Source organism: Python bivittatus, unplaced genomic scaffold, assembly GCF_059951505.1.
Source record: "Python bivittatus isolate LINGU-HERP-01145 unplaced genomic scaffold, Pbiv_v1 ctg000330_np1212, whole genome shotgun sequence".
Taxonomy (NCBI): domain Eukaryota; kingdom Metazoa; phylum Chordata; class Lepidosauria; order Squamata; family Pythonidae; genus Python; species Python bivittatus.
Window position 1 is genome coordinate 61,153,996 of NW_028277058.1, and position 21,320 is coordinate 61,175,315.

The following is a 21,320-nucleotide window of genomic DNA, read 5'->3' on the forward strand; positions in this document are numbered from 1 at the left end:
TGCTGTTGTGGTTGTAAACCAGAGTCTAGGGCTTAATGAGCTGTTCAGACCCAGGTAAGTGAGGCTTACTCAGTAAACATAGTTAAGCAGACCATGACTTGATTGTGGGATCAGCCATAAGCTCTTGCCTCACCATTACATTGATGTAATATCTGATGGATAAAATAGCTCAGACCCTCTCCAGGTTGGACTCAGCTGGGAGGTCCTACTGAGGTGGCTGGGGCAGGCATGTACTCTGTTACTGAAGTGGGCAGGTTTTCAGAGCCGTTAGTGGGGTCACCTATATGCTAGATCCATGTTCCTTCTGGGTGGATAAGGATACTCAGCAGGTGGGCCCAAATGGTGGTGAACTCATCCTTGAGGGATGCCTTGAAGGAAGTGGTGGGGCATCTTGCTCAGCAACACTTGCCCTACCTTGTTGTCTACTCCAGATACTTCAGATGATCCAGAACTTAGCAGCCAGGTTAGTCTCTGGAAGAACTTAAGGCTTGGGTCTCAGCTACTTGAGAGAAACTCTTGGTAGGATCCCTCCAGGTCACTGAGATCATCTGAGGAGGCTTGTCTACCATTGGCCAGGGACTCCTTTCAAATCTCTGTTTGCTTTTCAAAAGGCCTTAAAATCCTCTTTAAAAACAGGATTTTCCATGGTGATTTTAACTGGTTTTAATCACTGGCAGTCAGCAGCACAGGAAGCTTTGTAAATCTATGCTTTATACAAAACTCACAACTTGTTTTGTTTAACCTCGGTGCCACGTAGATGTTTCGTACATTCTGGTACGAGCAAGAAGTTTTGTGGTGGAGAAGAGAGTTCAAAAAGTAGGCTAGAAGGGTAAGATAAATAATTACGATCTCTTGTATAGGAGGAAAAAGGACGTTCTGAAGTTGGTGTGATGAATAAAATAGGGGCAGGGCGCCCTCTGGTGGCAGATTCAAGGTAGCTTTCTTGGCAGCAATCTTAACAGGATTTTAAAAAATTTCCCAGGCTAACCAACAGCCATAGTATTTCCTGGTGGTGTCCCATCCAAGTATGAACCAGGTCTGATCCTGCCTGGTTTTCCGAGGTCAGCCAAAAATCTACAATGCTGCTGGAATGAATACAAACCCCTCTCATTCTGATTTCTCTGTGCCTGCTTTAACCAGCAGGCCTCAAACAGACATTTCTTGATCAGCGGCTTCCAGATCTTTTAGCCAGAGATACCAAGGATGCCACCTGGATCTTTGCTGGTGAAGTTTCAACCTGAGTTCCAGCGGCAACTGCACATGCGCCTATGGGTGTGGGTGGGCGTGTTGGCCAAGAAGTCAAAATGGTGGCCTTGGCTGGACAAGCAAGCCTTGGTCCTTTTCTGCATGTGTTGTGTGGATCCTACAATTCAGATCAAGTCCTGGCCTGGGTTCTAGCCTTCTGATGCTTTAGAAATGGAGCCACGGCCCTTGAATCGGATCTCCTCTTGGTTGCAGAAGGCAATGTCCAGAACGTGAACCTGGGTGGCTCTTACAACTACTACAGAATTCATGGGCTCCAACCTGCTATGGAATATATTGTGACCCTAAATCCAGTATTTGGAGCCATTGAGGGACCGGCATTAACAGCAAAGATGACTACCTGTAAGTAATTGTCCGCCCACCTTCCCCAATCATTTATTATTTCTGTAAATCTACAGGGTTTGTTTTTATTTCATTCTACACAACAACACAAACTTCACCCGCTTACTTGAAGACTGAGAAGCTGCATTTGCACCCCCTACAAAGCTTGATTAGCGTTAAACTTGGTTAGTGTCTTTTAGTGGCTTCGTATGTTGTCTGAACCCGGCCTATTTGGGTAGGCTAGGCTTCAGCTGAGTGTGCAGATCCAGAACATGGGTTAATGCAGGAACCAGGCTTGGTGGCTTGTCTGGATGCAGCAGCCCTGCTAGTACAAGAGGGGTCCCATTCTCCGTTCCTTGCCATTGACACCTCTGCCCATTTCAGTGTCCTCGAGTGCTGTGCGGATCTTGAAGGCCACAGATGTTACCATAAACTCTGTCCTGGTTCTCTGGAATTCTGTGGCGGGAGCCACTGGGTATCGATTAACATGGGGTCCAACTCCAGGTAAGAGAAGGACTCTAGCCAAGGGTCCCAATTTTTCATCAAGAAACTTTCTTTTTTATAGCTTCAGGTAGCCTTCCCCAACCTGGTGTGCTATTGCAGGGTGGGACTTCAAGGTCCTTCGTCCTTAGCCTGAACAGCTTGCTTAGGTTTAGCATTCTCCGTTCACTGTATGTGTGTGCATGTCTGCTTGCGGAGAATAAACCTAGGGCTGCATTTGTTGCAGAATCAAAGAATCATAGAATGGTTGGAAGGGAACTTGAAGAGCACCTAGTCCAACTCCCTGTCCAGAACAAGAATCCACTAGCATAGCATCTGATGGCTGTCCGACCTTGAATTCCTCCTGGAGTAGCTTGTTCCGTTGTTGAACAGCTCTCTTACCATTAGGAAATTCTTCCTGATGCCCAACCAAATCGGCTTCCTTCTCTGTTAAACCCATTATTTCTTGAATGTCTTCTAGAAGAACTCTGGATAATTCAGTCTTGTCTTCAGATACCTGAAGACAGCTATCATGCCACCCTGCAGCCTTTTCTCCAGGCTAAACATACTCCATGCCTGTAAATGTTCTCCTAAATTTAGCATCTTGATGGTTCTCCTCTAGAAACGTACTGGTTCAGGAGTGTATCTGCGGGGTATGGTCAGAAAAGTCAAGATGGCAGCCAAGATGAGTCACCCACTGGGGGAGACGGGCGGCGTACAAATCTAATAAATAAATAAATAAATAATAAAAGCTCTGCATGTTTTTTTATGTGCACTGCCTCACACCCTATGGACACCCCTGCTCCGGTTTGTCAGTGTCCTTCCTAAAATGGATTCTAGGTGCAGCCTGGCCAGCTCAGATTAGGGAGTAATTAGTAGTTCAGCCACATGTGGCTGGAGAGAAGCCAGTGAAACTAGAACTTCTCTCCATTGCACACACAGTCTTAGCTTTGGTATCCTGGATGGACCATTATGGTAATTACTTCATTGTCTTCGTTTTCCCATAATCCCTTGAATGCATGAGATAGCAGGGAATTTTCCTGTCCCCAAACAAGTATGTGAAAAGGACAAGGTAGATTCAGATTTTCCTGCGTCACTGCCCTAAAGTTGACTTATTTGAGAATCAGCCTTTATGTTGTGAACTGTAACTTGTAAACCCTGACTTATAGTGTAGCACGTCACATGAGCCCAGCCAATATGGCTTGTAAACTGTGGTTTACAACTTAGCGTGGCCAGTTGTGGCTTGTTCAGTAAACCATGCTTAACAAAAGTGGGGCTTAGTGTGAACAAAGTCTGCATGTCTCTAGAGTTTTTCAGGAGAGACCAACTTCGTCAGATTATGCTGAACAGTTCTACCACAACATACCATCTGAGGAACTTGGCTCATAACACCGAATATGTGATTTCGCTCTATGTCATTTTTGGCTTGGTAGAAGGTCCTGGGATCTCCATCACTGCAAAGACATGTAAGTTCACTTGCATTACAGGAGAATTCTTTCCTACCTCTTAATGGTAAAGACATCCTTGAGTTGAACTCCTGAGTACTTACAACCTTGCAGTTTTCTCAGCAGGGTTACCAAAGGAGTTTGACTGGCTTCTTCCATGATTTTTTCCCCAACTTCCCAGCCTCGCCAACAGCCCTGGAATTCTCAGGTGGTCCCCATCCAAATAGTAACCAGTGTGGGCCCTGCTCAGCTTCTGAGGCCAACCACAGTCTACTGGTTGCTGCTATCAGCAGACTGGTCTATGTTATCCTGGCGCTAACAGCCTATTCCAGAGACTTGCAATCCTGGTGCTAATAGCCTATTCCAGACTATAAGGAATCTGCACCAGTTCTCATTCGAAACTTGGTTATCAGCATAGGTGTCCATTCCTAACCATGCTGACAGAGGTGTCCTAACATACTGAAACAAGCTGAGACCTTTCCTACTTTTGCACCATGATATAGAGACACCCATTTCATCATTTGTCCCCTCTTACAGACACCTATGGGTACCACCTTTCATTTTTAGAAAACAATGTATCTGATAACATTTTTAAGAAGTCTGTGATGCTTTTCAGCTTGATTGTATCTCTTTGGTGAGCATTCTCTCCTCCAGGAAATAATCCCAGTAGATATCTGATCTTTGTATCCTTTCTTAGTTCCTTAGAGTCTTTTTGGACTCTAAGCAACTAAGCTTTATCAGCTGCAGGAATAAATACATTGTTGGCAAGTTATTCACAGCCCTTGGCTGATGGTCACCCGCCCACTTTCCTCTTGCAAGAAGGTTCACTCTGCTGTTCGCTGGATCGGAAGAAGAAAATAAAAGAGAATTTGGGTTAGAGAACTCAGCTCTCCCTTCCACCCCAAATTTTCTCTTTCCCCTTCCTTCCAACCCAGGTGATTGTGACAGCAATCTTGCACCCCAACGGCTGTAAGCACACCATGTGGTGCCTGGGTTTGCGTAAGGACGTTTACCCTGGTTCCTGGAATCACCCAATGGGTCCAAGATGTTTTTAAAAAGTGTAAAATACACTTCTTGGGGGTTAAGAATTACATTAATTCATCAGAAAACATTGCTTCATGTTTATTGGACTCTTCAAAAATGTTTTTTAAAAGTTGGATATCAGGTTTCTTGAAATTTGAGGGGTCTCCAACTCATACGATGGTTTCCTTTTGGTTTCAAGTTACAACAGATGTTAAGAGAGTCCTGGGAAGCAATATCTTAGTTAAAGATGTAAATGTGATGTTGAATTATACTCCCGAAATATTGAATTTGGCCTTCTATGAAAACTTTATTAAAATTTGGCACTTTATAAAGAACATTAGGAAGAATTGAGCCTGGGCTCATTAAGGAGAATTGTTTGACATGCATGGAGACAAATTTATACTCCTGATGTGAAAGAAAGGATTTAAAATCCTTTATCGGTGTTTGAAATAGTTTTATAACCTTGATCCTGAACTAACTCATTTCTGGGTGGGTGCAGTACACTAAACCACTAGTTAACTAAACAGTTTGCACAAATGGTAGTACGATTCCCCCTCCCCCCAAATGTTGAGTGTTTCTCAACCTTGGCAACTTTAAGATGTGTGGACTTCAACTCCCAGAATTCCCCAGCTGGCAAGGCTGGCTGGGGAATTCTGGGAGTTGAAGTCCATACATCTTAAAGGTGCCAAGGTTGAGAAATACTGACCTAGGTTAACACTACTGAAGCTTGTGCACCTCCATTCACTGGGTTTCTCAATAACCTGGTTAAGTATATTGTATAGATACATCCACTGGAAGGCAGGATGTGACAGGTGAACATTTTCACATCTCAGAAATGACATCTTTCTTGGTGCAAAGCAAACTCTGAAAATCAGCAAGCATAATTTCTACCCCAGAGATTTCCATCTGCAGATCTGTGGAAAGAGGTGGTCAGAAATCTTTGGAGAGCTAAGACCTTGGCAGCGATACCCTATACAGAGAAACATCTGCAGACCCCCTAATTTTGTTATAGCACAAAACGGGAATACGGAGAACCGCCTCCTTTTCATTAGACCTAAAAATGACTTTTTAGCGAAGGAAGAGAAGCATCTTTGCTGAACGAGCTTCGCTGAGCCGGTTTCGCTCTCATAAGCTGGGCAGATGATTGTTTGCCTTGATTTTTTAAAAAAGAGTGGAACAAACATGTCTTTGTCTAATGGAGTGTTTTTCAACCTTGGCAACTTTAAGATGTGTGGATTTCCAGAATTCCCCAGCCAGCCTTGCCAGCTGGGGAATTCTGGGAGTTGAAGTCCACACATCTTAAATTTGCCAAGGTTGAGAAACACTCAACATTTGGGGGGAGGGGGAATCGTACTACCATTTGTGCAAACTGTTTAGTTAACTAGTGGTTTAGTGTACTGCACCCACCCAGAAATGAGTTAGTTCAGGATCAAGGTTATAAAACTATTTCAAACACCGATAAAGAATTTTAAATCCTTTCTTTCACGTCAGGAGTATAAATTTGTCTCCATGCATGTCAAACAATTCTCCTTAATGAGCCCAGGCTCAATTCTTCCTAATGTTCTTTATAAAGTGCCAAATTTTAATAAAGTTTTCATAGAAGGCCAAATTCAATATTTCGGGAGTATAATTCAACATCCCATTTACATCTTTAACTAAGATATTGCTTCCCAGGACTCTCTTAACATCTGTTGTAACTTGAAACCAAAAGGAAACCATCGTATGAGTTGGAGACCCCTCAAATTTCAAGAAACCTGATATCCAACTTTTTAAAAACATTTTTGAAGAGTCCAATAAATTCTGGGAGTTGAAGTCCACGCACCTTAAAGTTGCCATGTTGAGAAACACTGGTCTAATGTATTGTTCAAGCTGGCTCTTGGCTGCTCAAGAAGGATGCTGGTTTGCCTGCTTTATCCAGAATTGCTACACGGCACAGCCTTATGAATATCAGGCAGACTTTTGAACTTTCTCAAGGACAGACCACCTTGGTGAGGGATGAAATACAATGGCAAACGGTTATCATTGCATCAGTGATATCGATTACAACTTCTTCAACACTACAGACTCTTCCCCTAGGGGTGTGCCTAGTCCTCCCTGCTCTTATCGGCTTGAAGATTACAAGAAAATGAACTCTTACACATAAATAAAGTGATTTCATGCAATTCTTTGTTTGTCATTAGCAAACAAAAGCCATTTCCAGTCAAGGTGCTTCAAAGCATATGGTCCACCCCAGAAGGTCCCCCAAGGGAAATACTTACTCTGTGCATGCTCCTAGAACTCTCTCCTTAGAACTATTTGTTTTTACTCAACTTCAGTTGGAGTAACAAGGGGTAAGTAAGTCTAGGGTTACCACAGTCTCTTGCATTTCCTTCACAGCTCCTCTGGGTTATGTCTCAAATTTCAAGGTGACCTCATATACAAGCACTTCCATTTCTCTGGCATGGAGCACCGTTCCTACGGCTACCAAATACAAGATAGTCTGGAAGGCAGTGGGATCAGGACAAGGTATGTAGAAATCAGCTCTGTCAAGTAAAGTATTGGTAGGAGCCAAGTGGCCCATTATATTCAGGGTGGTTTGCAAAATTACACAAAAGGAGTGCCGTTCAGTGGTGGAGCACCTGGTTTGTCCCCAGAAAGAAACTCCAGGTACAGCTGAAGAAACACCTGCCTGAAATTCTGGGGAGGGGGCCTCCCAGATTTAGGCTGCAAATATCCTGATAACCATTAGATGGCAGAGAGGAGATACAGAAAAGGGTCTGATGTCATCTAGTGGTCATTTGGTGTAGTGGTTAAGGGACCAAGCTAGAAACCAGGAGATTGTGAGGTCTAGCCCTGCCTTGGGCACAAAAGCCATCTCGGTGACCTTGGGCCAGTCCCTCTCTCTCAGCCCTGGGAAGGAGGCAAGGGCAAACCATGTCCAAAACTCTTGCCAAGAAAACTGCAGGGACTTGTCCAGACAGTCACCAGGAATCGATATGAACTCAAAGGTGCGTGCGTGCGCGCGCGCACACACACACACACACACACACAGATTATTGGGATGTTTGCAGCCTAGAATGGGTAGCCTTAAGAAAGAGGGTTCTCAGGTGTCAGCGGTGATGGGTTCAGGATGGAAATGGTCTGACTTTGGATGGTGGCTTTCCATGTTTATTTCCTAAGTTGGATCACGTGAGGAAGCCAGCATGCTTCATAATAAAGGTTGGTTGGGTGACAGGTTGAAATTGGTTGTGTCTAGACCTAGGATGAATGACCTGCGCATTCTCAGCAGCTAAGCTCAGACAATCCCCTCACTCTAGTTCTTGCATTTTCTAGGTTGGTACAATACACTGAACATGAACTAATCATACGTGAAGTTGCTGTTTAGGCTATCAAGACTCACTTGATGCTCCATGCAAGAATCTAGATTAAAGCATCTACTGGATTCCTTGCAAATGAACGATGCTTACTTCTATTATTATAATAAATAGCACATAATTGGCATGCTCACTGCAATTTTCAGAATCTGATAAGGGCCTCAGAGCTTCTACTCTTCGAGGTGGCATTTCTGTTTCAGAGAGAAGCATTCCTCAGACCCAGCTCCTAGACCGCCGGGTCCTTTCTTCTCGCTTGAAGAATCTGAAACCAAACACCCAATATGCCATCAGCATTCGTGCAGTGTTTGGATCCTTGGAAGGCAAAGGAGTTACCCTCAATCAAAGCACCGGTAAGGATTGTTCCATGGAGGTTTCTGTTCCCCAGAAGCAAGGGAGATGACCTTGACAGACATATGCAAGGAATGTTGCATAACCAAACAGGGCTGAAACTTTCTCTAAGTCCTGGAAAGTAAGATAATATTTGGAAGTGACACAGGAAGGTACTTCCCTGATTCACTGGGGTATAAGAAGGTGGGGCAGTAAAGTACAATTCGGCTTGCAGGATTCTGTTATTATAGCCAATCTCCATAAAGTATAACTCTAGTCTTCCTGTGGAGTTGATTTTCTGGTCTGGCCAACCTAGTGGAGCTGACATGGATACAGAGTGTTAAAGTTGCCCTAAAGCTGAATTCTTGCAACTTTTTCAACCTGGTGATTGAGTTAACCCCTTTTCTGGATTCGGACAATACAGATGACCCCAAAGTGATCCAAATGGGCCAAGTTCAGACAAGATGCTAAACCATCACAAACCTCACCAAAGTTAAGTTTAACCAAGCTTGAGATGTTGTACAAATGCAGTCACGAGACCTTCCACTGAGTTGGTTAAGCAATGGTCCAAAGACAGATGAAAAGTATCAGTGAGAAATAAATCAAGGGGTTAGCTTAGATGAAGTGGGAAGAGAGGAACTAGTCAGTCAAATGTACATTGCTTTATTGTATCTCTCACAGCATACCTTTCCTTCCTGAATATTTTTAAGGGCATGATGATCTGGTAAGATAGGTCTTCTTCAATTTGAAACTCCCACCCCCAGATGCATAGTAGAAGGCACCATGATGTCATGTGCACCACGGTGTCATCATCAGAGTAATGTGAATGATGTAATCGGTGCCATTTGTGTGATGACATCATGATGGATGTGATGTCACTTCCCCTCTTATTCCCCTCCCTGACACCCATGTTCCAGACACCAGACAGTATGGCCAGAGAGGAATCTGAAAGCTGCATCCTATCACAGCTAGAGGAAACCAGGGTGGAGAAGTCTGGAGTAGAGAAAAGAAGAAGATCTGGAGAACATATGAGGGATGAACCTAAAATGTGGGATGAAGGGACAGGGAGAAGGAAAAGAAAATAGGAAAGCAAAGTTCTGATCCTTCTTTTTAGTGAAGGCGACATTCCAAAATATGTTCTGTCACCTACAATCAAAAATCCAGAATTCATGACTTATTCTACCCATTGTGGAAAAGCAGACATCTCTCACAAAGTTTCTTTTTGTCTTGGTTCATAGTTGGAGCACACAGGAGTCTCCCCAGTTCACCTTCAACAGTTACATCTGCCGAATCTCTTCCAACAAGACTTCTGCCTACAAAAACAAATCAATTCACATTTCCAACGGTTGCCCCTTTTGAAATGAGCTTCAGCTCTGCAGCTACCGCCCAGAGCCCTAAGATGCTGGGTCCCTCAGTTTCCCCCGCTTCAACCACCCCTGCTGATCCACGTAAGCTCCAAAACTATAGCAAGCCTTGAATAGTTCTGAAAAGCATCTAGTGGTACTTCATGGAAATAAGTATTCTGCAGTGGGAAAAGGATGTTCAAATAAATCAATAAACGTGGGTTTGAGCTCAAGTCTCTTATTCAAGGAAGGATAGTCATGGTTTTAATTGGGAGAGTAGGTTGCAACTATACACTATCATATTATATCAGGTTTATAATTAAAATCATACTGCTTTCATTTTGATTTGTTGACTGCATATTGTTTTGTTTTAATCTGAGTTATAGAGGGAGCATTAGACAACATTCAGGATTGGTTGTGATTGGAATAGCCTATAAGACCTGAAAATCAAATCAAATCAAATCAAATCAAATCAAATCTGATGGAGCAAAGACAATTTCTACTGCATTGTCAGAAAGGGTACTATAATCTGTCTTTTTAACAGAGGGCATGCTGCTTTGGACAGGAAATACAGGTGGTCCTCAGTTAACAACCACTCATTCAACAACCTTGCAAACTTACGACAGTGCTGAGCTTTATCATTTTTAGTTACCATCAATTATCTTGGAAGATATTTAATATTTATTTAGGATAAATTATTAAATTGTTATATTGTATTTTTAATTAATATTTATCTTTTCTGTAAACTGCCCAGAGTTGTTTTTTAATGAGATGGGCAGTGACAAATTTGACATAGAAATGAATGAATGAATGAATGAATGAATGAATGAATGAATGAATGAATGAATTTGCAACCTTCTCTGCCAGCTTCCCAGAAGCAAAGTCACTGGGAAGCAGGCAGGAAATCTTGAAAGTCGCAGTCACGTGAAGTCTTCACTTAATGACCCACAGTGATTTGTTTAACAACAGTAGCCAGGGACTGCCAGAACTGCTGTCGCTAAGTGACGTCGCACTTTACGACCACGTCGCTTAACGATGGAAGTTTTGATCCCAATTGCTGTCGTTAAGCAAGGACTACCTGTAATTACACTACAGGCACACCTTGCTACCAGACTGAACCTTGGAGGACATTTATCCTATTCTGAGTAGTCATTTCTATGCATAACTCTGATTGGCTGGTAAAAAGCATGTTATTAACCCACTTTCCCAATCTTATCCAAAGCAGGTTTCTGAGTTTTAAAGAATTGTTTCAGGAAAGGAAAGGAAAGGGAAAGGGAAAGGGAAAGGGGAAGGGGAAGGGGAAGGGGAAGGGGAAGGGGAAGGGGAAGGGGAAGGGAAGGGAAGGGAAGGGAAGGGAAGGAAAGGAAAGGAAAGGAAAGGAAAGGAAAGGAAAGGAAAGGAAAGGAAAGGAAAGGAAAGGAAAGGAAAGGAAAGGAAAGGAAAGGAAAGGAAAGGAAAGGAAAGGAAAGGAAAGGAAAGGAAAGGAAAGGAAAGGAAAGGAAAGGGATAAACAGGCATTATCAGTGTCCTGATACTAACAGCTGCCTTCTCTTCTCCCTCCCAGCCTGTAGCACATTCAGAGCGGACATTGCCTTTCTGGTGGATGAGTCCTCAAGCATTGGTCCAAACAACTTTATGAAAGTGAAGGATTTCCTCTTCCACGTGGTCTCTTATTTCCCCCAGATTGGGCCTGAAAGTACACAGGTGAAAGCTTGCCTTAGACATACTTGTTTGCGTCTCAGTGCATTTAAAGCATCTTGGGAAATAGTTTCCTAAAACTAAGGAGAAGTCCAAAGAGATGTTGACATAGTTCACTGATAAATGGGGAACCTTTAATTCAGGGGACAGGGAGGTCAAACAAGGCAAGATGGTGGCTGCCACCATGCATCTGAAATTCTGCTTCTCAACAGACATCCAAAAAGAGTGGGCCTTTGTGGCCACCACTGTGGCACTTTTTGACTTCCCCTGTGGGCACCCTGTTAGGGAAGTACTTTTTCAGCTCATGTTCAAGCTAAACCCTATATTTTTTTAAAAAAATTGTCTGCTCCTTGCCAGATTTCTGTAGTTCAATACAGTGAAAAACCGAGGACCGAATTCCACTTGAACACGTATGCGGACCGGGCCGGAGTCCTGGATGCTCTCAAGAGGCTTGGCTATAATGGCGGGAACACAAAGACTGGTGGGTATTGCCCAGAAGGACGCTGGAATTCATCCGTTTTGTGTCAATTCATCAGTTTGGGATCGAGGGCTATACCATCCTGAGTACTCAGAGGAGAATAAATGCTCAGAGGAATTAATACCCGGGGCTACAAATTTAAGCTGCAGAAATTCAGAGAGCCACAAGGTGGCAGGAAAGGATCGTAATTTTCTCTATGCATCTCCTGCCCTCTGTTGGCCCTTTGTAGTTTTGCAGTTCGGATACGGTAGTCCGGTTAAAATATACCGCGTGAAAAATTCAATCATTAAGCCCTTTTTAAATATTAGGACTCCTAACAATCCCCCACCCCCTGTGGCTCAAAGGAACAAATTTTCATTCGAAAGGTCCATCCAAATATCCACCCGGTAGTATAAGGTGTGAACATGCACGTTACACCAAATGCTATATTTGGGCCTAAACCTGATTGTGGCACTGGCTGTGTTCACACAACCTGCTAACCCCAGTAAATATCTAGCAGGTACATTCACAGAATGTGTTTAATGTGGCAAATGTACCTTGGTTTTGGTTTCACAATTACTGGATATGAAAGACCCACCCAACCTTGTGTCTCTCCAGCCTCCTAGATGGGGGAGGTAAATTTCAAGTGGGGGGAAAAATGAAGGAAAATAGCTATGGAGATTTTCTACACCACATGTTACTCCACAAAATTTTATTTCCAAGGACTCTGAGGCTCTGAATGCATTAAAAAACTCTTGCAGAGACGGTTGCCATATGGTCTAGAAACTTGTTTGTCCTCCCTTGCTCGTCAAAACTAAACAGTGCAAACACCAGAATTCCATATCAGATCCTGCAGTCATTCCTCGCCAAAATGTGTCCCCCCACCCTTTTTTTTTAAATGTTACTGTTCTGCCTCTGTAAGTTTCCCTGTTTTCTCCCAGGTAGAGGGATTGCCTATGTGCTGAAAGAAATATTTCAGGCCTCCAGGGGAATGAGGTCTACTGTCCCACACATCCTGCTCTTGCTAACAGATGGCCCGTCTCTGGATGATGTGCTGCCCCCGGCTAGACTGGCTCACATTCTAGGTAGTTATGGATCTCTACCTCTTGCCTGAGTCTCCTTGTTTCTAGTCCAGAACCTTCACCACAGCCCCTTACTGGTTCTTGGCTTGAGATGGAAGGACTGGCCCCAAGTCACCCAGGAAGTCTCCATGGCTGAAGGGGCCTTGAATCTAGATATATCTGCTCCTTGTCTAACACCATCACCATTACCCCACATTGGCTCTGGGGGTGAAGGATTGGCCCAACATCCTCCAGAGAACTTCCATGGCTGAAAAGGGATTAGAACCTGGGTTTTCCCATTCCTAGACCAGCATCTTCATCTCTATACCATCCTGACCCTTGGGTTGAGAGAGAGGGACTAGCCTAAAGTCACCCAGGCAGTCTCCATGGCTGAAGGGACCTTGAACCCAAGTATCTTTGCTTCTTTACCACACTGGCTTTGGACCTGAGAGGGAAGGACTGGTCCAAGGTCACCCAGTTGGCTTCCATGCATGAAGAAGGACTAAAACCTGGTCTCCCCACTCTTAATCTAGTACCCTAACCATTACATTTCTCTTTCTCTTTCTTTCTACTTGTATTCTGCCCCAATCTGCAGATTTGGGGCACCATAGAACAGAGTAAGACACCCCCTCCTTCTGCCCTATTCATCGTGCACTGCACGTCAGCCCTGCTCTCCGTGTGGCTTGTTCATCTTCTCCTCTCCTTTCCTGCAGGAATCCGGATGATTGCTGTGGGCATTTCAGGAGCCCACGTGGAGGAACTGAAACAGGTCCTACTGCATCGGAACTTACACCAGCTCTTCCACGTTGACACTTTTGACGATTTGAGCCAAATCATCAAGGAGCTGATAGAAACCATTTGTTTGGGATCCCGACAAGTGGACATTATCCCAGAGCACCTGAGGGTAATTGAGTTTTTTGCATCCTCTCTGGCACAGGGCAAAGGGGTATTATTCTAAAACCATAATCCTATATATATTTAAAAGATAATGGTTCTCTTGAGTCTTGGCAAATCATGCCCGTGGAGTTTTTTTTAATAACATTAAGGAAGCAATTTAACATTGACTTCTTCCTGGGTGTTTTTACTCCAAATCTAGCCTATAGATTTCCTGGTGGTCTCCCATCCAACCTATAACCTGGTGCAAATCTGTGTAGCTTTTTTCAAGATTAGCCAAGATTGAGTAGCTGCTGCTGGTTGCTATGAACAGATCCACTCACCAGGGACAAATCCCTTTAAGCACGAAGATAATTGTTTCCAAGTAAATATTCATAGGAGCGCATTTAAAGCTGTAATCGTAGACCCGCTTAGCTGGGACTTAAACCTCTTTAACTTGCTGGAACTGAGCTGATTAGACTGTAAAGATATTTGGGTTTATGCTATAAATCCCCCATCTCTCCTTGAGGGAGCAGGGGGCAGAATGGTCCAATTCATGTCCTTTACTCTAAGCCTGCCAGCAAAGCCATGGGGCTACCAGAACAGCTGTTTGATGACCAGATGAAGTCACCCATCGCCAGTTCCCCTTCTACTCACCTGGCAGTGTTGACCACCCAAGGACCTTGTGACCATAAATGCTTGCAGGTAAGGCAGGAGTTGATGGCGTCTGAACCTGGGGACCCTCATCTGTTAGTGCAGGAATTACCATTTTGGATTAAGGTTGAGAAGATGGGGGTTCAAGTCAAATCTGAGCCATGGGACTTTGGGTCAGTCCCTCTCTCTTAGTCCAAGAGCCTGGGTCACTCTGTGGGGAAGGGGCTGGGCTAGCAGAGGGAAGACCCCAAGTTCTAGTCTTTGCTGAGCCATGGGATCTCCCTTGGGTGATTTGGAGCCAGTCCCTCTCTCTCAGCCCAGGTTATCTCCAGCGTTGTCACGTGGAGGACGGGGCAGAATTGTTCAGAGTTGTCTCAAAAGACAGAACAAGGAAGAACAGCTTCAGATTACAAGATTTCCATGGATATCAGGAAAAAATTCTTAAGGAATTGTTAATGGATAAGTCAATAATGGAACACACTGATGAGGAGGTGACAGCCTCTCCTATGATAGAGTTGCTAGAATTGGGCAAACACAGGCTAGGCAGCCGTTGGTCAGGGATGACTGGATTTCTGCACTTCACAGGAGGCTGGACTAGATGTTCTCTAAGTAGCCTTCTTACTCTTTCCTCTCTGATTCCCTACAGGGGTTGTGGTGGTTGAGGCTCAGGAGGGTTAAAAATAACCTCCAAAGGCAACCTACTCCCTGTCCTGAGATATGCAAGATTAGACATCTGCTTTAGTGATTTCAGAAAAAGAAGGCGAAAACGAGAGTTCCCAAGAACATTAGACTTGTAAGAAATTAACCTTAGCTGGCTCTGCAACTCCTTGTCACTCTGTGGGAGTTCCAATGGTGCATTGCTTCTGACAATAGTTTGCAAATGTTTCAAGACAAGGAGCAAAGGTTGGCAAGAAAGAGATGCGTAGAGGCAGATGGTAAGATCCTGCTGCACCAAGGTGGCTGTGGCACGGTAGATATTTGCCAAACGGAGCTGCTAAATGGTTATCCGATCCAGCAAGGTCAGTAAAGACCACAATAACATCAAAATGACGTGTGTCATTTTGGTGAGATGGCACTGTGAGGACGTCATGATGTTTGTGACCTCGGTTGTCCCCCCTCCTTGCCCTCCCCCATGGATGCTTGTGATGGCCACACCAATACTCTGAAGATGTCCAGGTGGTGCAAATATTGGTGCTATGGCTGAGGAGCTCACAGAAGCCAGCTAAGGACAGAGAGTCCTAAAGGTTGTGATCTGTGATGGAATGGACTTATGAAGGCCAGGCTCAGGGAGATAAGCGTGCTCTTAGTCCACAGCAGGAGCATGGGAAGTTCAAGAAGATGAGGCTGGTATCTCCCTAAGGAATTCACAGTGTTGTGGCTGGCTGGCTTGGGAACTAGGGTTCAGTCTGGGGAGATTTTCTCTCTGGAGGTTGTAGCTGATAAATGCAACAGAACTGTATTTGCATTGTCTCTTGGAGTTCTTTGGGATGAACCTGACATGATCCCACAATAAACCTAAGTAGGTCTATCAGAAGATCTAGCACTTGCACAAGATCTAATGGGTCTATTAGAAGATCTGGCAAGCACATTTTGATTAGTTTTAACTTTGGCTTTCTTTTATCTCTTACCATGTTGTGCAAAATCCCATTTAGGTCAGGTCCAGTGGGACTCACTCAATAACCAGCTGATGCAGCCAAGGTGTGGGTTCACTGAACCTGGTTACTAAATGAACCCATTTTCTGGGTTCATCAAAAATGTTAAACTATAAACCAGCCAAACAGTCTGGGTTCACACAACACCCTGTACCACAGGAAAAAAATCTAACCTTTCTTAACGCTTACCCATTTTAGCATATTATACAAATTTACATTTACCAGCTGCCAGGATGGTAAAGGACTATCCCAGTGTTTCTCAACCTTAGCAACTTTAAGATGGGTGGACTTCAACTCCCAGAATTCCCCAGCCGGCTGGCTGGGGAATTCTGGGCGTTGAAGTCCACCCATCTTAAAGTTCCCAAGGTTGAGAAACATTGGACTATCCTGTCAATGAAAAGCCAAGGCTGGTCTAGCGATGGCAGAACAAAATCCCGTCAGGACCATGGACAGTGCATACAAGTGGTTACAGGTGATCCCTCCCCTGCTTCCTTCTGCCTGATGCTGAGCCTGGACTGCAAGAGATCCAGAACATTTCTGAAATGGAAGATTCCTGCATGCTGAACAAACTCAGCAATGATGGAAGAATCAGATGACAAGCTTTCAGATGGTGGGAGGGCTACACTCACAGACTGGGGATGCAAGAAGAAGGTGCTTAGGGCTTCTCCTGAATGGAGGACACCTGGGGGTTCCTCACAGTTTGGTTGAGTAGACATCACATGCTTAAGTAAGTCAGGTAACGCATAGCAAATTTATTCACGCATGCTAAGCATGGCTAACTTTAAACTAGGTTCCTTTTTGTGTTTGTAAGCTTGTTGTCTGAATCTATCCCTTTGGGGTTGTTTGTTTGTTATATTTATATATATATAAATTCTATTAACTATTAACTAAATATATTTAAATATATATTTAAATTCTATTAAACTGTATTAACAATTAAATTCTAAAACATGGAGGAGTAGATAAGCATTCTGGGATGGATTAGTCTGGGGGCAAAGCAGAGGAAAACCTCTGGAATGACACTTCACTCTGCTTCTGCTTCTACAGAGCTTCACAGGAGAGAACTTGCACAGAGGCTATGATCCATTTGCCTTTGCCACCAAAGGAGAAAAAGGAGAACGGGTGAGTCAATGGTTGGGACAGTGTTTCTCAACCTTGGCAACTTTAAGATGTGTGGACTTCAACTCCCAGTTGAAATCCACACATCTTAAAGTTGCCAAGGTTGAGAAACACTGGGTTGGGAAATCACATAGAGGAATTAGCTGGATCATGCAATTAACAGATACATCCATTCAGCCATTCACTGGTGTCAACAGAAGAAGAGCCATGTGTCTCAGATATATCCTCTGCTCTTTCCTTGTTTATTTAGGGACTTCCGGGAAAAGATGGGATCCCAGGATTACCTGGCAGACCTGGACGAGCGGGCCCACCGGGCTCCCCTGGATTAAGAGTAGATATTTGGAGAATGTGCTTAAGATCACAACTGCTTTTTAAGTTACCTTCTGCCCCATTTTTAATGGCTCCTGCTTTTTTCTCTCTCTCAATGGACAGGGTCTCCCTGGCATGCAAGGAGATCATGTAAGTTGCATATCTCCACCACCACCACCACTTCTTAAAGCTAAACAGTGAGTGTAGTTGGTTCATCAAATGTGGTGCCTTCCACACAGGTGGATTCCAACCCCCAGAATGTTCAACAATGACCTTGCTGGTTGGGAATTCTGGGAATTAAAGTCCAGACATCTGGAGGATACCTAAGTTGGGGGAAGCTCTCCTTTTACTTGATATGATTACAGGTCTTCTTTGCCCATGCACCATCCCTGATGGTGATGAATGAAACGGTGGTGGTCCATCTTTGGGGGAAGGAGGTATTGGGAGGGCTATTACTTCTTTAGATTTGATTTGATTTGATTGTTGACTTGATTTAATTGCTCTAAAGCTGTACAGTGTACATTGTACAAAGCTGTACAATGCAAAGACTGCATTGGATGTAACAGTCTTCAGATTATATTGGTTTTCTTCATTGAAGTCTCAAAAAATAAGCTTTGAGCTTTCAAGGATAAGATGGATTTGTACTGTACATGAGCACATGACTTCGAATGTTCCTGTTTTGGCAGCAAGCTAAATCTGTATTCTTTGCATGGTTTTACTAGGGATCTCCTGGATTCCCAGGTCCATCTGGGCCTAAAGGAGACAGAGTGAGTTTCTCTTACATGTATTACACTTATACACAATATAACTGTGCTGATACACTACCTTAGATGTAATGAGTCACTTTAGCTCCATGGCAAGGGCACCTGGCTTGTGAGAAGGCACATACATGTTTTGCAAGAGTTTCTAGTTCAATCTTCCATAAAGAATCTTCAGAATTGTGGCTGGAGAAGACCTTTTCCTGAAGTTAGGGCAACAGCTGCCACGGATGGACCCATGAGCTTAAATACATGCTTTACACAGTCAAGCTGGCAGTCTTAAATTTTGGTAGAATAAATTATGCTTTGGGGAAAATTGACAAGACAGACACTGAAAATCCTTTTTCAACCCTAAGTTGTTAAATCTCTATATTGAGGTCTTCTCCTAATCTTTATACTGGAGTAAGGAACCTGTGGACCTACAAATGCTTTTAGGCTAACACAGGGTTCCTCAACCTTGGCGACTTGAAGATGTGTGGACTTCAGCTCCCAGAATTCCAGTCCACACATCTTCAAGTCGCCAAGGTTGAGGAATCCTGGGCTAACACACCCAACATCATCCAAAGAGGTTTGGTTCTCTATCACAGATGTATGTTCATTAAGTGGTCCTCAGGTCACAGAAAGCCAGATTGTGGTTTTATTTGGAAGTAGATTTGGGATCTGCCAGATCAGTAGTCCATAATCATGACATCTCTTCTGCAGGGAGAACCAGGATATGTCCTAGGAGGCATGGAAGTCATTCCAGGAAAAAATGGGCAGCCAGGCCCTCCTGTAAGTAAAATAAAGTATTTTCCCCTTGATGTAAATTCTTTAGAGCTGGATTTATTAAGATGGGCAAAGCCCCCAAGTCAAACTCATGTTGATTACATGGATACATCTGTGTCATTTACTTGACAACAACACTAAAATGATGTCCATTGCTGCCTTCTTTTGGGATGTTCCTTTGGCTTTTCCTTCTAGGCTATAGCCTTGACATTTTCTGGTGATCTCCCATCCAGGTACTAGCCAGATTCTACTCTGCTTAGCTTCTGGAGATCAGCCAAGGTCACCTGGAGGTTGACACCCTGCCATGGCCCTTTAATAGGCGATTGTATTAAAATAGAGTATCACATACTGTAGCCCAATCATAAAGCTGAAAAATAAATATTGAGTTCTAGAATTCATAAATCAGGCCACCCCTGAAACACCTTAGTGGTAGAGTTGATCTCTATTATTGTTGCTCGTATCTGATTATCAATGCAACATTTTATTCAAAGGTTCTTCCCATTCTTTCCATCCTGAACATTAACTTTCCCTCCTTCCTGGAATTCTCCTTTCTCTCTGGTCATAGTCAAGGAAATGCATCTAGGATAGATGTGTGCAACCATTTTAAGGCCAAGAGTCTCACCCCTTCCCCTTCGGGCTTGCTTGGAGCCACACTCCTGACTATATGATGGGGCCATGACCAAAAGCTATCTTTGCTTTCAGTGAAGTTAGATTAAATGCAGTGCCCTTCCTTTTCTGTCGCCCTGAAATTTTGGAAGGGTTGTGACTGTCTTCTCGAAGCCTTGGGGTGCCTCTGCTGTAGTTCCCCACCTTCCCCAGAGCCACATCGTTTTGGGAGCAGAAACCAGAATTCTTTCCAAGCGTCTGTGAAAGGGGAAGATTAGAGTACACATTTGGGCAACGAAAATTAGTTTTCTTAACAATTTACCCTACTTTCTTAACAACTGGCCCTACTGTAGGTTGGGACAGACCCTTATCCATCCTTACAAGAGCAGGCAGAAGGCCATGTGTCTAGAAAGAGGTCCCCTACACCTTCCCTTCCTTCATGACAGAATAGATGACATGGGAGCACCTGCTCTCTCTCTCTCTCTCTCACACACACACACACACACACCAAGAAAGCAGATATATTGGACCCTGAATGCCCCTCAGAAGTTACAGAGAAATGGAATCGGTGGGGACAGTAACCTAGCAATTCGGTGTCAGTTGCCTAGCTCCATGGTAACTTCTCCTGGCTGCTGATTATGGGAGAAGACATCTAACATAGGTGATGGGAACCAAATTCAAGAGGTGTGCTCTAATATCTGGCTTAAACTATTTCAGGGCCAGAAAGGGCAGCCGGGGGTTCCCGGTGTACCAGGCCCACCAGGCCTGCCTGGCCTATCTGGACCGCAGGGACCACCTGGATTGTCAATCAAGGTATGTAAGATTTTGTGCATTGACACCTCATTGGCTGTTCCACTTGCTAATCATTCCCAACGCATTTTAAAGCCAACCCCTATTTCCCTCCTTGGCACATGACTCTAAAGCTCACAGATAGCATTTTCAGCCAATCAATGCCCAGCCTGCACTAGCCGATAGCCGAGTACTAAAAATGTCAGCCAATCGGCCTTTACGCTCTTTGCTGCAAAATCGCCAGTCACAGAAAGTTTTGCTCCTCCTAGAGCTTAACAATGGTTTCTTTCTCCCTGACTAAAAAAAATTGTCCAAATTGAGGTACATTGCCCTGATTATTTATAAAACTTTCCTTCTAATTGGCTGCTTATGGGTATGTTTGCAAGCAGATATTGTTTTTTGAAACTAAAGGTAGTCCTCAACTTATGACCACAATAGGGACCAGAAAATTCATAGTTAAGCAATGCTGTCATTAAGTGAGGCATCATATGACCACACCCAATTTTATGACATTTTTTGCAGTGGTTATTAAGCAAATCACCATGATCGTTAAGTGAATTACATGGTTGTTAAGCAAATCACTTGGTCGTTAAGTGAATTGTGCAGTTCCCCATTGATTTTGTTTGTCAGAAGCCAGCTGGGAAGGTCACGAATGACAATCACATGAACCTGGGATGCTGCAACTGTCAAAAATACATGCTGGTTGCCAAGTGCCCACATTTGATCATGTGACTGCAGGGATGCTGTGACAGTTGTAAGTGTGAGGACTGATTGTAAATCACTTTTTTCAGCACTGTTGTAACTTCAAATGGTCGCTAAACGAATGATCATAAGTCAAGGACTACCAGTAATAACGAATATACAGAAGCCTCAGAAGATTTCTGCTCACTATGGTGGCCGATTAGCCACCCAGAGAAGTTTGTTATCCCAGGAAATCCAGGGCTCAGTGTTGCCTAGTAGCATGATGGCAAAATTGCGCTCAAGGAATTTTTCTGAGAAAACACGAGGCGGAAGGCAAGTGGAG

At 43.9% G+C, this 21,320-nt stretch overlaps 1 protein-coding gene across 1 annotated transcript in view; it reads left to right on the plus strand.

Annotated features, from left to right (window-relative positions):
• The window catches only part of LOC112540193 (collagen alpha-1(XIV) chain-like), an 85,974-nt gene that overhangs the window by 20,308 nt on the left and 44,346 nt on the right, over nucleotides 1-21,320 (plus strand). Inside the window, exons 11-26 of the mRNA XM_088141571.1 lie at nucleotides 1,459-1,605; nucleotides 1,969-2,088; nucleotides 3,372-3,530; nucleotides 6,909-7,037; nucleotides 8,086-8,235; nucleotides 11,120-11,259; nucleotides 11,611-11,734; nucleotides 12,652-12,795; nucleotides 13,485-13,675; nucleotides 14,218-14,349; nucleotides 16,998-17,072; nucleotides 17,320-17,400; nucleotides 17,502-17,528; nucleotides 18,101-18,145; nucleotides 18,839-18,907; nucleotides 20,225-20,320. Of these exons, the coding sequence (XP_087997697.1) occupies nucleotides 1,459-1,605; nucleotides 1,969-2,088; nucleotides 3,372-3,530; nucleotides 6,909-7,037; nucleotides 8,086-8,235; nucleotides 11,120-11,259; nucleotides 11,611-11,734; nucleotides 12,652-12,795; nucleotides 13,485-13,675; nucleotides 14,218-14,349; nucleotides 16,998-17,072; nucleotides 17,320-17,400; nucleotides 17,502-17,528; nucleotides 18,101-18,145; nucleotides 18,839-18,907; nucleotides 20,225-20,320 (1,829 nt within the window). The remainder of the gene's footprint in view (nucleotides 1-1,458; nucleotides 1,606-1,968; nucleotides 2,089-3,371; nucleotides 3,531-6,908; nucleotides 7,038-8,085; nucleotides 8,236-11,119; nucleotides 11,260-11,610; nucleotides 11,735-12,651; nucleotides 12,796-13,484; nucleotides 13,676-14,217; nucleotides 14,350-16,997; nucleotides 17,073-17,319; nucleotides 17,401-17,501; nucleotides 17,529-18,100; nucleotides 18,146-18,838; nucleotides 18,908-20,224; nucleotides 20,321-21,320) is intronic.